Raw genomic sequence first — 17975 nt, forward strand, 5'->3', positions numbered from 1 at the left:
CCCCCGGCGGTACCGGGGCCGGACCGGGGGGAGCGTTCTCCTTCCCGAGGCCCCGCCCGCCAGCTCCGCCCCGCCCCGCCCGCCGCGGGGTCCCGCCGCCGCCGCCGCTCCGGTGCCGCCCGGGCCTCGCCGCTCCCCGCGCCGCCGCTCCGGTGCCACCGGCGCTTCCCTGCTGCCGGCTGCCGCCGCGCCCGCGCCGGAGCGTGCGCAACAGGCGGGCGCCGGCGGAGCTCCGTGAGCGCTCGGTGAGCGAGTGGCCGCGGGCGGCGAGCGAGCGCCCGCCCGCCCGGGGCCGGGCATGTGCGGCGGGGCGACGGGCAGGGCGCCCGGGCAAGGGCGTTTGAAGGAAACGTGAGGCGAGGCGGCGGCGGCGGGATGGAGGCGGCGCCGCGGCGGAGCCCCGAGCCGCGGGAGAAGCCGCCGGTGCTGGACGGGGAGGCAGCGGGGGCGCCCGCAGGGGCGTCGGGCGCGGCCCCGGCCTCGCCGGCGGCGACGGAGCAGATCGTGGCGGAGGGCGAGGCGGCGGCGGCGGGCACGTTCGTGCAGCGGCAGCTCGGGGCGATGCTGCAGCCCGCCGTGAACAAGTTCTCGCTGCGCATGTTCGGCAGCCACCGGGCCGTGGAGATCGAGCGGCAACGGGTGAAGTCGGCGGGCGCCTGGATTATCCATCCCTACAGCGACTTCAGGTGGGATCGGGGCCCCGCGACCCCCGCCCCGGCACCGGCACCGACCCCCATCCCGGCGCCGGTCCCCGCTCCGGCTCCGGTGCCCGCCGCCGCTGTCCGTGGTGCTGAGCGCGGCCCCGCCGCCCGGCACCGTAGGGGCAACAAGTGCCGGTAGCCGGGGCTCCACACCGGCCCGGGGAGGCGGCTGCCGACCGCCGGAGCCCGGGGCCGCGCTGCCCCAGCCCCTTCCCGTCCGGGATTATCCCGCCCGCACGGACGGCTCTGTCCTGCCCGGCTCCCGCGGCTCCCGCGGCTCCCGGTGCCCGGGGCAGCCCGGCTCTGCCGAGCCGCGGAGCTCCGCTGACCCGGCCCCGGGCGTGCGGAGGCGGAGGCGGGGGTTGCTGGGCTTTGCCTGCCCTTAGAGCTCCCCCCGCCCTTCTCGATGCTGTTTTTAATTCCATCAGGAGCCTTCCTCCCCCTGGGACGCGGCTCCCCGCGGCTGGAGCGGGGCCGCTCACCCAGCGAGGAGCCGGGCCCGGCTCTCGGTGTCACCGGGATCACAGCGGGAGCTCAGGGATGGATGATGTGGGAGGAACTGGGTGTCACGGGGATGTTGAGTCATATAGGGTGGGCTTTCTCCACGGGGAATGGAGCTGCCAGGCAGTCATCTCCCGCAGCAAGCTGTGACATGGATGATGTCCCCAGCCTGGAGAACGCAGCCAGCACCCGCTGGGGGTCCCTGGCACCTGTAGCCATCCCCCCTCACCACTGGGCCACTGCCACTCGCTGGGTCCCTTGCACCACCCCAGCATGGCACCCAGCCCTGAGAGCCCTTTTCCAGGGAAAGCATCCCAAAGTTTGTGAGCCTGGAGCTCGGCAGGAGCAGTTTCTGCACGCAGCAGCGTGAAGGGAGCTGGCAGGTACACAGACAGAGGGATTACTCCAGTGTTTATCACATTAGGGAGATACATAAAGGCCATGGAGATCAGGGCCCCAAGTGTTCAGTGTGACACTCAGTGAAGGACAAGGCCTGTCCTAAAGAGCTTAAGCCTAAATCTGAAGCGAGGGCTCCAGGCAGGCTTGGGCAGCTGCAGGGACAGGCAGCTTCCCTGCTCAGCTTCTCAGGGCACAGCATGGAGGTGCAGGAGGCAATTCCTCAGCTGGGTCAGGCCCCTTCTGCCTCATTTCCTTCCCTGGCCCAGCAAATCCTGGCCATTGGCAGGAAGGTGTTAATTTGGGAGAGGCTCCTGACCCTGGAGTGGCTCCAGGCCCTGGGGTGGTCTCTGGACCTGACCTTGGGGTGGCTCCTTGAGGAGAGGGTGCCTCCCCCTACTCCCCTCAGGCTCTGGTGCTCTCTCTGAAAGAGCCTCTCACAGCACCAGGACCTCCCTTCCCCTTCCCCTTCCCCTTCCCCTTCCCCTTCCCCTTCCCCTTCCCCTTCCCCTTCCCCTTCCCCTTCCCCTTCCCCTTCCCCTTCCCCAGCTGCAGAGATCCCAGTACCCGTGTCCCACCATGGGTATGGGGTAGGAAATCCCCACAAGCTTCTGCCACCTGCAAAAGCTGGTTTGGACTCACTGGGCACTGAGAGCTGCCCTGAAATCACCTTTGGAGATTTGAGCCTACACCCACGGCCAGGGCTGGGACTAACAGGGGATGCCTGGGGACACCTAAACCTGGGCTTGCTTTCCCAAGGGCCCATGAAGGCTGTGATGGGGGGGATCCCAAGGCTGGTGGAGAAAGTCGTGATGTGTCTGTGTGAAGAATGAAAACATCCCGGTGGCATTTGCATGTGAACAGGGCTGCTGGGTGTCCCGACTTATCCAGCTGCTGCCGGCATCTCTTGGCTTTCCCTCCCTTCTAAACCCTCTGAGCCTGCCCACTCTCAGCCAAGGGAGGTGGATGAGGAGTGCCCTCATCCTGCCCTGAGCATGTGGCACCTCCTGAAGGGCTGGACCCTCCTCCCACCTTCCCCTGGTGCCAGCATGGTCTATCCTTGCTTGGCTGCTGCCTGGCTCACCACAACAGCCTCCCTGATCCTTTTCTGCTGCCCCAGGAGCTCGGCTCTCCGTTTGCATAACCAGCAAAGCTTATCCCAAATCCTGCTAAGCCAACTCGGGTGGTGGCAGGGAGACAGCAGATGACAAGGAGCCTCAGGGGAGCAAAGCCCACATCCTCTCTGAGCTCTCCATGGGGCACGTGGCAGCTTTGGGGTGGGGGCATAGGAGTGAATGCACTGCCCTGCAGTGGAGAGAGAGAGACAGCCAAGCTCCTGCATGCCCCATTCCCACACAGGGGGACTTTTGCACCCCATTTCTGCTCACACCTGTCCCAGGGTGTTAGTCATGTGTGTGGGCAGGCACGTGTGTGTGTGTCTGCTCAGCACCTGCCTCTCTGCACTGTCAGACCCTAACTTTGATCCTGGTTTATTGTCTAACTGTGTCCTGCCTGTCCCACTCTGGCCCCTGCATTCCCACCCTGCAGGTTTTACTGGGACCTCATCATGCTGCTCCTGATGGTGGGGAATTTGATCATCCTGCCCGTGGGCATCACCTTCTTCAAGGATGAGAACACCCCTCCCTGGATCGTTTTCAACGTGCTTTCGGACACTTTCTTCTTGGCTGACCTGGTGCTGAACTTCCGGACAGGCATCGTGGTGGAGGACAACACGGAGATCATCCTCGACCCTCACACCATCAAAATGAAGTACTTGAAGAGCTGGTTCCTGGTCGACTTCATCTCCTCCATCCCTGTTGACTACATTTTCCTCATTGTTGACCTGGAGACCCAGGTGGATTCTGATGTCTACAAGACGGCGCGGGCGCTGCGCATCGTGCGCTTCACCAAGATCCTGAGCCTGCTGCGCCTGCTGCGCCTCTCGCGCCTCATCCGCTACATCCACCAGTGGGAGGAGGTGAGAACCCCGGGGGGGTCTCCTGCTCAGGGTCCCAGGCCAGGCTGGGGGTCCCCAGCTGGAGGGCAGAGGGCTCCAAGGGCTGTCCTAGGAGGAGAGTTCCTCTGCAGCTCCGCTCCTGCGTGTTCTCCAGATCTTCCACATGACGTACGACCTGGCCAGCGCCGTGGTGAGGATCTTCAACCTCATCGGGATGATGCTGCTGCTGTGCCACTGGGATGGCTGCCTCCAGTTCCTGGTGCCCATGCTGCAGGACTTCCCTGAGGACTGCTGGGTCTCCAAGAACCACATGGTGGTGAGTGCCCAGACCGGGGTGATTCCGGCTGGGATCTGCCCTGGTGGGGAGAGGATTTGGTTCCTTCTCTGCCACCCCAAGGCTGGAGCTGCTGGGAGACGTGCTGGTGAGCATTGTCCCCGTGGTCACAGCACTGAGACAGGGCAGAGGGAACCTCTGCATCACCTTCCCATCTCAGCCCAGCTTGCTGGAGCCAGGGAATCCCTTGGGGAGGGAGTAAGACACTGGGGCTCCTGCCTCCTCCCCAGAGCAGGGACTGGTGCCTTTTTAGGGTTTCACAGTCCTCTTCATGGAGAATTCACCACCTGGGGAGGGAACAGGACACTGGGGCTCCTGCCTCCTCCCCAGAGCAGGAGCTGGTACTGTTTAGAGCTTCACAGTCCTCTTCATGGAGGAGAATTCATCCCTTGGGGAGGGAACAGGACACTGGGGCTCCTGCCTTCTCCCAAGAGAGGGGCTGGTGCCTTTTTAGGGATTCACAGTCCTCTTCATGGAGGAGAATTCATCCCCTGGGGAGGGAACAGGACACTGGGGCTCCTGCCTCCTCCCCAGAGAGGGGCTGGTGCCTTTTTAGGGATTCACAGTCCTCTTCATGGAGGAGAACTCATCCCTTTGGCCTTGGAGGAACCTTGGTCTCTGGACTCCCCAGCTCAGGGAGGTGGGACTGGGAGGTTCAGCTGCACAGCACCTTCCACCAAACCCTTCAGCACCACTGTCCCTCACCTGCAGAACGACTCCTGGGGCAAGCAGTACTCACACGCCCTGTTCAAGGCCATGAGCCACATGCTGTGCATCGGCTACGGGCAGCAGGCGCCCGAGGGCATGACCGACGTGTGGCTCACCATGCTCAGCATGATCGTGGGGGCCACCTGCTACGCCATGTTCATCGGCCACGCCACCGCCCTCATCCAGTCCCTGGACTCGTCCCGGCGCCAGTACCAGGAGAAGGTCAGTGGGGTTGGGGAGGGAGGGCCTGGGTACTGGGGAAAGAGTCCTGGCACCGCTCCAGAACCAGCTCAGCACAGCTGCCGTGCCCTTCTGATTCCACAGGTTGGGATCTTTGGCCTTGCCACTCTCCCTTGGGTTGTTGCAGGTGGAGCTTGGGCTGTCCATTGAGGGTGGGACCATATTGGTGTCCATACTGGGGGTCACTTCTGCACAGTGTGGCCCCACCCTGCCCTCTTCCCTGTGCATCCTGAGTGCACAGCTGTCCCGTCCTTTGCCCCCTTTGGGTCAGGGCGCTGGAGCAGGGGTGTCTGTATCTACGCCATTGAGGAGAAGGGACACATCCTGCAGCCGTGCAGGTGGTGCCAGCTGAGCCCTGTGTGACTCCCCTTGTCCCCACAGTACAAGCAAGTGGAGCAGTACATGTCATTCCACAAGCTGCCTGGGGACACCCGCCAGCGCATCCACGAGTACTACGAGCACCGCTACCAGGGCAAGATGTTTGATGAGGAGAACATCCTGGGGGAGCTCAGTGAGCCACTCAAAGAGGTGAGGGCAGCACTCCCGGGCTGTGAGCTGGAGGGCAGAGGCTGCTGCTGGCAGGGGCCAGGCTCGGTGATGCCCCCACTTATTGAAAGAGGATGACCCCTGTGTGGGGAGAAATTATGAGAAGGACTCTATAATATCAGAAGGGTAATTAATTATTCTGTTCTATTCTATTCTATTCTTTATATTATATCATATCATATCATATCATATCACATCTAAACTGAATTTGCCAAGTACTCAACTTTGTACACAACTGCTCAATATCTCGTGACTGTCAGCTGACAGTCCCAACATATGTACACACTTGGCCCTGATAGGCCAAGGAAACAAAACACCACCACTCTGGGTAAATAATTTTCATATTGCATTCCACTTTGGCACAACACAGGCACAGCAAACGAGAAGAATTGTTTTTCCTTTCTCTGAGGTTCAGAGAATGTGAAACACAGAAATATTCTTGGGAAGAATTGTGTCTTGCTTTTCTCTGTGAAGTGAAATGTGGCCACACCCGCTGAGCTGCTCCTCATCCTCACCCCACAGGAAATCATCAACTTCAACTGCCGCAACCTGGTGGCCAACATGCCCCTGTTTGCCAACGCTGACCCCAACTTTGTGACAGCCATGCTGACCAAGCTGCGCTTCGAGTCTTCCAGCCTGGGGACTTCATCATCCGTGAGGGCACCGTGGGCAAAAAGATGTACTTCATCCAGCACGGCGTGGTCAGCATCCTCACCAAGGGCAACAAGGAGACCAAGCTGTCTGATGGCTCCTACTTTGGGGGTGAGGCTGGGCTGGGGGAGCTGGTGGACAGAGTAGGGGCCAAAAGCTGCCCAGGAGCAGAAGCTGGGGCATCCCTGATGTTTCTGCCCGCCCTTCTCCTCTTGTCCAGTGCCAAAGTCTTGGCATCCAGTCAAAGTGCCAAGGTCTCCACGCCAGTTCTGTCTGGCTGGGGCAGGGGGAGCATCCACTGCTGGCCAGGGAGGAGAGGAGGTTAGAGCAGAACATCTGAGCCAGTTTATAGGATACAGGCACAGCTCTGGGAGGGAAACAGGCCAGGCCATCACAGCAGCCACACCTGGGGGTGTCTCCATGGCCTGGAGAGGGAGGAAAATGCCTGGGCAAGGAGAGAGGCTGCAGGGTCTGTCCCTGCCTCTGAGCCATGCTTTGTGCAGGGTGTTGGGGTGCTGGGCAGTGCTGTTCCTGCTCCCAGGGCCGGCAGGGGGCTGGATGGCTGTGTCACCCTGAGGCCAGCCCCGTGTCCCTGCAGAGATCTGCCTGCTGACGCGGGGCAGGCGCACGGCCAGCGTCAGAGCCGACACCTACTGCCGCCTGTACTCCCTGGCCGTGGACAACTTCAACGAGGTGCTGGAGGAGTACCCCATGATGAGGAGAGCCTTCGAGACCGTGGCCATGGACCGCCTGGACCGCATAGGTGAGGAGGAGGGGCCTCCTGGGCTCAGCACAGCCACCTCTGCAGCCCCCAGGGCCCACAGACCCCCAGGCACACAGGTGTGGAGTCACAGAGCTGGGATGAGTGCCCCAGCCCCATGGGTGCCCAGCAATGAGGATGATGGGGAGCATGGGGAAGCAGCCTGCCCTCTCTCCCCCCCCCAGCAAGATCCATAGGACAGGCTTCCCTGGGGAAATGTAAGTGCACTGCACGGTCCTTGCAGTGTTTGGCAGTGACCAGCTGCTCGTCCTCACCCTTCCTTGCCTGTGGAGGACAAGCAGGACCCCAGCCCCCAGTCCCTTTGGAGTCAGGACTCTCCTGTTTGGTCCCTGCTGCTTCCACTGCTCTAATCTAGGCCCTTCCCCTGGAACGCTGGTGAGGTTTTATTGTCCCTTCCCCAGTGCCACCCTGCCCTCCACACTGTCCCCGAGAGCCCGCGGTCCCAGTGTCGGTGACACTCCTGCCTCCCCTCCAGGGAAGAAGAATTCCATCCTGCTCCGCAAGCGAGCCGAGCACAGCTCGGGGCCCCTGAACACCGAGATGATCCAGCAGATCGTGAAGCACGACCAGGACATGGCCCACAACATCCAGGACCTGCAGCAGATGGCGATGGGCCGGGAGCTGAGCGGCAAGCCGGTGATTTGGGAGCCGCTGGTGCACGCACCCCTGCAAACAGCCGCCGCCACCACCAACGTGGCCATCGCGCTGACCCACCAGCACAGCCTGCAGGCTCACATCTTCCTGCCGCCCTCCTCCATCTCCAGCCCGCTCTCTCCCGAAGCCACGCTGCTCACCAAGCCCGTGCGCCGCTCCCAGCCCAGCCTGGGCGGCTCCCGGCCCTCCTCGGTGAGCTCGCCCTCCGGGGCTCAGTCCCACCTGCAGACGCCGGCCGCAGGTTCGCCTTCCTCGCCCATGCTCCAGTCCCAGGTACCGCTGGAGAGCGCGGGGGCCCAGAGACCCAGCTCGGGGGCGCAGCCCCTGCCCCGCACGGCGCAGAGGGCGGAGATGCCAGCGGGGGCCAAGCAGCCCCCGGCCGGCCCCCAGCCCCAGCTCTCCCGGTCCCGCGGCGCCTCGGTCTCCACCTCGCTGCTGCAGCAAGCGGCGGGCGCTGCGTCCCCCAGCTCCGAGCAGGCGCTGCCGCCGGGGAGAACGCTCCACTACAGCCTGTCCCGAGCCACCGGCTCGCACATCTCGCTCCTGATGCATCCCCAGCAGCTGGTGAAGCACAGGAGCATCCAGGGGCTGCCGGTGGGGCGGCTCACCCAGGATGTCCGGCTCCTCTCCGCCTCCCAGCCCTCCCTTCCCAACAAAGTGGCCCAGCAAGCCGACGGGAGCTCCTTGAAGCAGGGCAGGAAATCTGCAGGGAACCTGGCCCGCAGGTCCTCGCCCTCGGTAGCCGGACTGCTGGCCAAGCCGTGCTCGGGGATGCCCGCACACTCGCAGCAGATGCCCTCGGGATCGCTGGCTCAGCCCGGCCGCTCCACGCCGCAGTCCCCGGGCCCCGCGTCCCGGCAGGCAGCCGGTCCCTCCCGCAAGGGCTCCGTGGCCTTCAGCCCCGAGGTGGAAACGGCGAAGCCCAAACTCCCGTCCAACATGTGAGTCCTGGCGGCGGCCGCACGGGCAGGAGGGAGCCGGGCGTGCCGGCGGCAGAGGAGGCAGGAGAAGCAGAGCACCAGCCCCACCGTGTCGGAGGGAAAATGAGGTGAGAGGCACCAGGCGGGGCCATGGAGGGGCTGTTTCAGGCACGGGGACACGGCAGGGATGGGCATGGGCCCAGCTGGATGAGGAGGGGGCTCTGCTGACTGCCCCAAGGGGGTCACCCTGCCCGGGCTCTCCCCCTCCTTGCTCATCACCATCTGTGAGTTCTGCCCTCCTGCGGAGGCATAGGACAGGTCAGAGCCCTTGCCCAAACTCTGGCCTCTCTGGGGAGCTCAGATGCCCATAACTGCCCCTCGGGGGCTGGGCCCCCCACTCTCTGTGCCGTGTGTCCCACAGCCTGGCCTCGGGGCAGGCTGACAATGGCAGCTCCTCCAGCTTGTCCTCTGTCACAGCAGGGGCTGCCCGATGCCCACCTCGGTCCCCAGACTGCTCTGCCCAGCGCCTTTGCCTTCAGGGTGAGGAGGCAGAGGCACCCCCTGGGTCCTCTGCCCGGGTGGAGGGAGGAGGCTGGAGCCCATGGCAGGGGCGTGGGGGCCCAGGGTCAGCACTTCCCCTTCCCAGAGTGCCAGGACCACCTGGGGGTCCTGGGCAGGGCTCCCCTGGTGTGACGAGTGCCAAGGGGCAACGCTGGGGGGCAGAGGAGCAGCCCCCCAGTCCCTCTCCCCTGCTTGTGGGACCGTTTTGCCTCAGAGGTGCTGAGTGCCAGGGAGGTTGGGATGTGCTGCTGGGCAGGGCTCTGCCCCACAGCCGGGCACTGCCCCTCCATGTGCCCCCATGGGGGCAGCCTGGGGGAATTCTGCTGCCTGCAGCTCCAGGAGGATGCTCAGAGGGTCAGCCCAAGGGGAACCCTCTGTGGCTCCAGGAGGATGCTCAGAGGGTCAGTCCAAGAGGACCCTTCTGTGGCTGCAGGAGGATGCTCAGAGGGTCACCTGCAGGGCCCCCACTGCCTGTGGCTGCAGGAGGATGCTCAGCCCGGGCTCTGCTCCCCTGCCCTGCCCTGCAGTCCCATTTCCAGGTCCCCTGGGGATGCCAGTCACCGGTGCCACAGGAGCAAAAGGCTGTCACAAAGAGATGCCAATCCCGGGCAGCGCCTGGGTGACGTGTGGGGCTGTGGGGTCACCCCCCGTCCAACAGGAGCCCGGGGTCCCCGCAGATGCCCCATCCCTCCCCCTCCAGAGACAGTAGTGTGCAATGTGTGTGCGAGTCGTGGCTCTGCCAAGCAGCCGAGCTCTGCTTCCAGTGTCGCTTTGGGCCAACCGTGTTCAGTCCTGGTTAGAGTAGTGTCCCCTCCGTCCCCACCGCGCCGTGCCAGCTGCTTCCCTCTCCCGGAGTCAGGAACCATGGCTTGTCTTCGTGCTCTGGGGCCGAGCGGGGCCCGCCGGACCCCCAGCGCAGCGGGCGAGGTCTCGTTCCCCTCGGTACTTCCCCAAGTGAGGTGTCCCGTTCTCCACCCTCGTGTTTTGGGGCGTCGGGAGCAGTCCGGAGCTCGGGGCTGCTCTGGGAGCACCAGCCCACAGGAATCCCGGCAGGGGATGTCCTGCACTGCCTTTTTTCCACGGATTTCAACCGCCCTCCCCTGCTCACCCCCCCGTCCCGCTCCATCCCCGCGCTCCGTCGGGCGGGGGCTGCAGCGGAGCCGCGCTGCTGTCCCGAGTCCCCGGGCTGTGTTCCCACCGCGTGATGTAGATGTGTTAGCGGCCATCCCAGCGCCCCGCAGAGCGTGCGGGGACAGCACCGAGCTCCCTCCTCACTGCACAGCCCCGTGTCGGGAGCCGGAGCCGCCCTGCGCTCCTGGCACCGCCGCCGTGGGCACCTCGTGGCCCGGTGCCCACCCCGGGGGAGGCTGCAGGGGCTGGGGGCGCAAGTTTAGCCACCAAAGACCATGATCCTCCACTCTTGCACTCACGGCAGTCCATGTACAGAGCTTGTAGTTTTCATATCGCAGAGAATTTAAGAGCGTTTTTTTATTTTTTGGTCGTTGTACATAATGGATTTAAATAATAAAGAGAGATTCTGAGCTGGTCTAGGGGAAACTCCTTCTGCACCTCCTGCGACCCCACAGCACCGTGCCCGGGGATGGGGCAGGACAGGGGGATGCTGCAGCACCCCGGCTCCAATCCTGGCCTTCTGCAGAGCCAAGAAGCCCTCGGGAGCCATCGAGGGGCCTCTCCCCGGCCCCACAGACCAGGGTGGCACGGCAGGAGCCCAAAGACAACAGGTGCCCTCCCACCCAGCCCGGTCCCTTTCGGCCATGGGCAGATTAATGTTTAATCTTTGGTTATTTTCCCCTTTCCATCTCCGGTGCTTTTATTGCCGGGGGGAGGGGAGGGTTTGATACCGCCTGATTGCAGAGCAGCACTCGAGGCATTAACGCGATTAAATGAAGGTCACACAGCGCAAGGTGGGCCGGGGCACCCGAGCCACGGGCACTGCGGCACCTGGAGCGGCTCTCGGGGCACGGCCGCGCTCTGTCACCGGCCACAGCCCCCAGGCAAGACACGGTGGTGGCAGGACACGGGGACAGACAGGACACGGTGACAGACAGGACACGGGGACAGACAGGACACGAGGGCTGGTGGCCACCCCACTGTGCCCTGCCCGGTCTCCCCACCGCAGCCCCGCGTTACCGGGCCAGCCCCTGTCCTCAGCCCCTCCTTACCGGGGAAGCCCCGGCCTGCAGCCCCGCATAACAGAGCAGTTCCTGCCCGCAGCCCCCCGTTACCGGGGCACCCCCTGCCTTCAGCCCCCCGTTACCGGGGCAGTCCCGGCCTTCAGCCCCCCGTTACCGGGGCACCCCCTGCCCTCACCCCACCGTTACCGGGGCAGTCCCGGCCCGCAGGACGGTGCTGGCGGCCCCCCCCCAGCTCCCCACAGGAATTAGGCTCCGTGACACACGAAGAGCTCAACGCTGATTAACGGTTTGTCTCTAATTTGATTATTTCAGATTACACCGCAGCCAGCCTGATTAAGGGGGCGCAGGGCAAAAAGGGAATTTTTGGGGAATGAATTCCAGCACATGTCCTACTCCTATTCCAACACTCTCCCATCCAGTTGGTGTCCATCGGCAGGGCTGGCGGCTCTGGCGGCCGAGGCACGGGGACCACCGGGTCACGGCAGAGCCCCGCTGCCCGCCCGGGGCTGAGGGCAAAGCCCCGGGACACGGGGGCCCCGCAGAGCCCCGGGGATGCGGGCAGAGCCCCCGCCCGTGCCCGGTTCCCGCTCCCCAAGGACACCCGTCCTGGAACCGGAGGCTCTGCCCCGAGTCCCCGCGTCCCGGTGGCGGCGGGAGGGGGATTAGAGGGCACCACGGAGAGATTAATTAACGTGGGTGAGCCGGGATTAGGGGATTCGGGGCGGGCGCCAATCTGCGGGGCGGGGGCCCAGGCAGGAGCTGCGGGCAGCAGCGGGAAGGTGGCACCGCGTGTGCCCGGCCCGGGTCACCCCTGCCGTGTCCCCTCGAGGGCCCGTGGGCAGCGGGACCCCTCCCCAGAACCCGGGAGCTCCCACGGGCACACGGGCGTGCGGTGCAACCCACCCTCCACACCTGTACTGCAGGTGCCCCGTACGTGTGCAGCACCCACACGGTCTGCAGCACACCCCACATCCACTCTGTACCCTAAAACTGCTCTGTACCCTATAACAGCACTGCACCCCATATCTGCACCACACCCCACAGCTGCTCTGTACCCTAAAACTGCTCTGTACCCTATAACTGCAGCACACCCTACAGCCGCTCTGTACCCTATAACAGCACTGCACCCACACCTGCACAGCACCCACACGGTCTGCAGCACACCCCACAGCTGCTCTGTACCCCATAACTGCTCTGTACCCCACAGCCCCTCTGCACCCCACACCTGCTCTGCACCCCACAGCTGCTCTGTACCCCACATGGTCTGCAGCACACCCCACACCCGCTCTGCTCCCCATGACTGCTCTGCACCCCACAGCCCCTCTGCACCCCATAACTGCTCTGTACCCCACAGCCCCTCTGCACCCCACACAGTCTGCAGCACACCCCACACCTGCTCTGCACCCCACATAGTCTGCAGCACACCCCACACCCGCTTTGCACCCTATAACTATTCTGTACCCCATAACTGCTCTGCACCCTATAACTGCTCTGTACCCCATAACCGTGATGCACCCACACCTGCACAGCATGTCAGCCGCACGGCACCCCACACCTGCGCTGCACCCCACAGTCGCGTGTTGTACCACACCTGCACGGAGACACCCGCACAGCGCCCCAAACCTGCCCTACAACCCCACAGACCGCATGCCCCCCACACTGGCCCCCCACACTGGCCCCCCACAGCCCCGTTCGGCCCCAGTTCCAGCGCAGCCCTGTCCCCGTCCGGGTGCCCGCGCCCCCTGTCCCCGTCCGGTTACCGAACACGCCCCGCCACGCCCTAAAGCCACGCCCTAAAGCCACGCCCTAAAGCCACGCCCTCAATCCCCGCCACGCCCCCGCGCCACGCCGGGCTCTCTCTCCATTCCCCCTCTCCACCAATCACCGGCCTCGCTCCCGCCCCCGCCGCGCTTCTATTGGCTCAGCCGCCTTGGGCTCATCCTCGCGCGATGAAACGGGCCAATGGGCGCTGCTGCAGCCGCGTGCCCGCTGGCCCGCCCTCAGGCGCGGGGCACACTGGGAGTTGTAGTCCAGCGGCATCGCTGTAAGCGGCCGCGGCCGCGCTTCGGGACTGCGCGTCCCGGCGTGCCCCGCGCGGGGGGCGGGGCGGGGGCGGGGCCAGAGACGCCGTGGAGGTCGCGGGCGGCAGCGGCGGGACCGTGAACCGGCACCGTGAACCCGCACCGCGAACCGGCACCATGAGCGGCGATAGCGGGGCGCGGGCAGCGGCCGAGCGCGAGGAGTTCGCCGCCTTCTTCCCGCAGATCGTCCGCGACCTGACGGAGGACATGCTGGGACACCCGGAGGTGGGAGACGCCGTGGCGCGGCTGAAGCAGGTGAGAACGGGGAGGGGGCGGCGGCACCGGGGATGGAGGGGGGGTCAGGTCATGGCTGCTCACCTGGCTGCGCTCCGCAGGTGCTGGAGTACAACGCGCCGGGCGGGAAGTGCAACCGGGGGCTGACGGTACTGGCCGCGTTCCGGCGGCTGGCGGGCCCCGAGCGGCAGGACCCGGAGAGCCTCCGCTGCGCCCTGGCCGTGGGCTGGTGCATCGAGCTGGTGAGAACCGGGACCCCCTCTTGGGGATGGAGACCCCCCCAATGGGGGTGGGGACCCCAAAGGGGATGGAGACCCCCCCAATGGGGGTGGGGACCCCCCAGTGGGGACGGGACCCCTCCAGTGGGGGTGGGGACCCCAAAGGGGATGGAACCCTCTGGAGATGGGGACCCAATGGGGATGGGACCCTCCTGGGGACGAGACCCCCCCTAGGGATGAAACGCCCCTAGGGATGGGGACCCCCCGGGGGATGGGAACACCTTGGGAGATGGGACCCCAATGGGGATGGGAGACCCCCCGGGGATGGGAGCCCTGGATATGGGACCCCCGTTTGGGCATGGAACCCTCTGGGCATGGACCCTCCTGGATGTGGCACCCCCTCCGGGGATGGGACCCCAATGGGGATGGGGACCCCCCGAGGGATTGGATCCCTCTGGGCATGGGAACCCCTGGGGATGGGACCCCCGGGGTTCCCCCATCCCTGACCCAGCCTCTGGCAGTTCCAAGCCTTTTTCCTGGTGGCCGACGACATCATGGACGCGTCCCTGACCCGCCGGGGGCAGCTCTGCTGGTACAAGAAGGTGAGAGCGTTCAGGAGAGCCCTGCTCAGGGCTGGGGGTGTCCCCTGGGGGCGAGGAGCCTCTGGGACACCTCCCTGCCTTTCCTGGGGGCCGTGAGCCTTTGGGACACCTCCCTGCCTTTCCTGGGGGCCGTGAGCCTTTGGGACACCTCCCTGCCTGTCCTGGGGCTCACCAGCCTTTGGGACACCTCCCTGCCTGTCCTGGGGCTCCCAGCCTCTGGGACACCTCCCTGCCTCTCTGCTGCAGGAGGGGATCGGGCTGGATGCCATCAATGATGCTTTTCTGCTGGAGTCCTCGGTGTACAGGCTGCTGAGGAAGTACTGTGGGCAGCAGCCCTTCTACCTGCACCTGCTGGAGCTCTTCCTGCAGGTGAGCCTGGCTCCCCAAACCCTTCCTTGGGGATTTCTTGGGGTCTGGGCCTGTTTTCTGATGTGTTCCTGAAATTCCTGGATTGTGTGTGGTGCTGATTGAGGGTCCCAGGATGAGAATCTTGACTCTATGTTTCAGAAGGCTGACTTATTATTTTGTATATAGAAATAAATTATATATTTATATAATATAAGCATAAATATTATGTTAATTATATAATATAATATATAATTATAATAAATATAATTATATATTTATATATAAATTGTATAAAAATAAATATATATTATATTAAGAGAAAATTTATACATTAAAACTATACTAAAAGAATAGAAAAAAGGATTTCAGCAAGGACTAGAAAGGAATGATAGCAAAATCTTGTGATTGTTCACAGCCTCAACACAGGTGGCTGTCATTGGTCATCAAGTAAAAACAATTTCACATGCTGGGTAAACAATTCTCTAAATCACATTCCAAAGCAGCAAAACATGGGGAAGCTGAAGCTTCTCAGGAGAAAAGATCTTAACAAAAGGATTTTTCATAAAATGTGGCTGTGACAGACAGGTCCTGCCTTTAGACCCAAAGAAGAGCTGAAACGGGGCTTGGGCTCTGCACTGTGGGGTTGGGACTGTCCTGGAGGGCTGTGGGAATGAATCATGGAACCCCAGACTGGTTTGGGCTGGATGGGACCTTAAAGATCATCCAGTTCCACCCCCCTGCCATGGGGACACCTCCCACCATCCCAGGCTGCTCCAAGCCCTGTCCAGCCTGGCCCTGGGCACTTCCAGGGATCCAGGGGCAGCCCCAGCTTCTCTGGGCACCTGTGCCAGGGCCTGCCCACCCTCACAGCCAGGAATTCCTGCCAGTACCAATATCACTGATGTGTCACAACCATCACCCTGTATCTCATTCTCCCCATGCAGAACATCCTCCTCCCTGTTTTTCACAACCCCTTTAAACACTGGAAAGCTGCAGTGAGGCCACAAATCCTTTCTTTCCTCTCCAGACAGGCTACCAGACCGAGCTGGGGCAGGCTCTGGACCTCATCACTGCTCCAGTTTCCCAGGTGGACCTGAGCAGGTTCAGCGAGCAGAGGTACAGGGGGGCAGAGCCAGGTCCCCTCCCTGCCCTGCTCAACCCGGGGCTGGGTTTTGGGGTGCCCGGGGCTGGGTTTTGGGGTGCCCTGCAGTCCCTGCCCTGCAGAGGGGGGCCCTGGGGCTCAGCCTGGTTCCTCTGGCACAGGTACAAGGCCATTGTGAAGTACAAGACAGCGTTTTACTCCTTCTACCTGCCCGTGGCTGCAGCCATGTACATGGTGAGTGTGCTGGGGCCTCACCCTCCTGCCAGGCTGGCCAGCAGGGCAGGTCCTGGCAGGCTCAGTCCCCAGGTCCTGGAAGGCTTTGCTTTAGCCCCAGGCCCTGGAAGGCTTTGCTTTAGCCCCAGGTCCTGGAAGGCTTGATCCCCAGATCCTGGAAGGCTTAATGCCCAAGTCCTGGAAGGTTTTACCTTATCCCAGGCCCTGGAAGGCTTTGCTTTAGCCCCAGGTCCTGGAAGGCTTGATCCCCAGATCCTGGAGGGCTTAATGCCCAAGTCCTGGAAGGTTTTACCTTATCCCAGGTCCTGGAAGGCTTTACCTTATCCCCAGGTCCTGGAAGGCTTTTTTATCCCTGTTATTCCCTCCCCCAGGCAGGCATTGATGGTAAGGAGGAGCACGAGGATGCCAAAGCTATCCTGCTGGAGATGGGGGAGTTCTTCCAGATCCAGGTAGGAGGTGTCCCTGCACCCTTGGGTCCTTGCCAGCTGCTGGCTGTGGCACTCAGGCCCTGCCATTGTCCCACAGGACGATTTCCTGGACTGCTACGGGGACCCAGCCCTGACAGGGAAGGTTGGCACCGACATCCAGGACAACAAGTGCAGCTGGCTGGTGGTGCAGTGTCTGCAGAGGGCCACGCCACAGCAGAGGCAGATTCTGGAGGTAAGGCTGGCATCACACACCTGGCAGAGGGGCTGGAGTGCCTGCATGGGCACCTGGAGTGCCTGCATGGGCACCTGAGTGCCAGGGGCTGTCACCTGGCTGGGAGGAGGAGGGTGAGAAGAAAGAAGAGAGTGTTGGGGTGTTGTGTGTGAGGGTCCTGGGAGGAGGGAAGAGGTGAATCTGACTCCATAATTCTTAGAAGGCTGGTTTATTATGATATGATATTATGTTAGAAGGAATTATATACTAAACAATAAAAAAAGGAATATATCAGAAGACTAAAAAAAGAATGAATAATAAAAACCTGTGACAGAGCAGAGAGTCTGACACAGCTGGGCTGGGATTGGTCATTGAGTAAAGACAATTCACATGGAACCAATCAAAAATGCACCTGCCACATCCCAAAGCAGCAGAACACAAGGAGAAGCCATCAGATAATATTGTTTTTCTTTTCCTCTGAAGCTTCTCATCTTCCCAAGGGAAAAAATCCTAGCCAAAAGATTTTTCATCAAATATCACAGTAACAAAGAGAGAACAAAGCTGCTGCCCCATGGGCTGGCATAGCCCTGACTCACTCCAGGGTTTTTCCTCAGGAGAACTACGGCTCTAAGGAGCCCCAGAAGGTGGCGAAGGTGAAGGAGCTCTACGATGCCCTGGGCTTGCAGGCGGCGTTCCGGGAGTACGAGGAGAGCAGCTACGGGCGGCTGCAGGCGCTGATCGGGAGCCACGCCCGGCGCCTGCCCAGGGACATCTTCCTGGACCTGGCACAGAAGATTTACAAGCGGCAGAAGTGATGGAGGGGCCTGGCAGGGGGCTGGAGCTGCTCCCTGCCCTGGGCGGGGCCGGGGGCGGGTTCGAGAAGGTGCGCGGGGGTGGCCGGGGGGGTTCAGCCATCTGAACAATAAATATAAATTATTGTAGGTGCGTGGCTGCTGTTGTGCGGGGAGGGGCGTGCCGGGATGTGCCGGGATGTGCCGGTACCCCTCCGGTGCTTTCCGGGGTGCGGGGATGCCCGGAGCGCCGCCCCCGCCGGCGGCGGGGCGGGACCGGGCGGCTCCCGGCGGGCGGCGGCGGGGCCGCGGCTCCTCCCTCCCTCCCGCAGCCGCATTCGCCGCCGCAGCGCCGAGGTGAGCGGGGGACGGGGAAGGGGATGGAGCCGGGCGGGGGCTGCAGGGGGATGGGGAGGGCCGCGCCCAGCAGGGCCGCTCCTGCTGCCGGGCCGCCGGTGCTCGCCCCAGGGCCGGGGGATGCTCGGGGCCGGAGGATGCTCGGGGATGGAGGATGCTCGGAGGATGCTCGGGGTTGGCAGATGCTCGGGGATGGAGGATGCTCGGGGGATGCTCGGGGCCGGGGGATGCTCGGGGTTGGCAGATGCTCAGATGCTCGGAGC

General features: G+C 63.1%; 2 protein-coding genes across 2 annotated transcripts; both read left to right on the forward strand.

Annotated features, from left to right (window-relative positions):
- Positions 1 to 15: 15 nt before the first annotated feature.
- LOC118696132 (potassium/sodium hyperpolarization-activated cyclic nucleotide-gated channel 3-like) lies at positions 16 to 10496 on the forward strand. Its single transcript, XM_036398097.2, is given in 9 exon segments — positions 16 to 686; positions 3147 to 3576; positions 3710 to 3871; positions 4601 to 4819; positions 5219 to 5365; positions 5906 to 6008; positions 6011 to 6145; positions 6633 to 6797; positions 7291 to 10496. Coding segments are annotated over 9 exon segments (2796 nt in total). The 5' UTR covers positions 16 to 375; the 3' UTR covers positions 8415 to 10496.
- Positions 10497 to 13232: 2736 nt separating this feature from the next.
- Positions 13233 to 17459, forward strand: LOC118696164 (farnesyl pyrophosphate synthase-like). The gene is made up of 9 exons (XM_036398150.2): positions 13233 to 13442; positions 13523 to 13663; positions 14161 to 14241; positions 14488 to 14610; positions 15617 to 15705; positions 15853 to 15925; positions 16297 to 16374; positions 16451 to 16585; positions 17179 to 17459. The coding sequence occupies exons 1-9, from the start codon at positions 13305 to 13307 to the stop codon at positions 17377 to 17379; spliced, it is 1059 nt and encodes a 352-aa protein (XP_036254043.1). The 5' UTR covers positions 13233 to 13304; the 3' UTR covers positions 17380 to 17459.
- Positions 17460 to 17975: the final 516 nt, after the last annotated feature.

This window comes from Molothrus ater, chromosome 29 (genome assembly GCF_012460135.2).
Source record: "Molothrus ater isolate BHLD 08-10-18 breed brown headed cowbird chromosome 29, BPBGC_Mater_1.1, whole genome shotgun sequence".
NCBI classification, from domain to species: Eukaryota; Metazoa; Chordata; class Aves; order Passeriformes; family Icteridae; genus Molothrus; species Molothrus ater.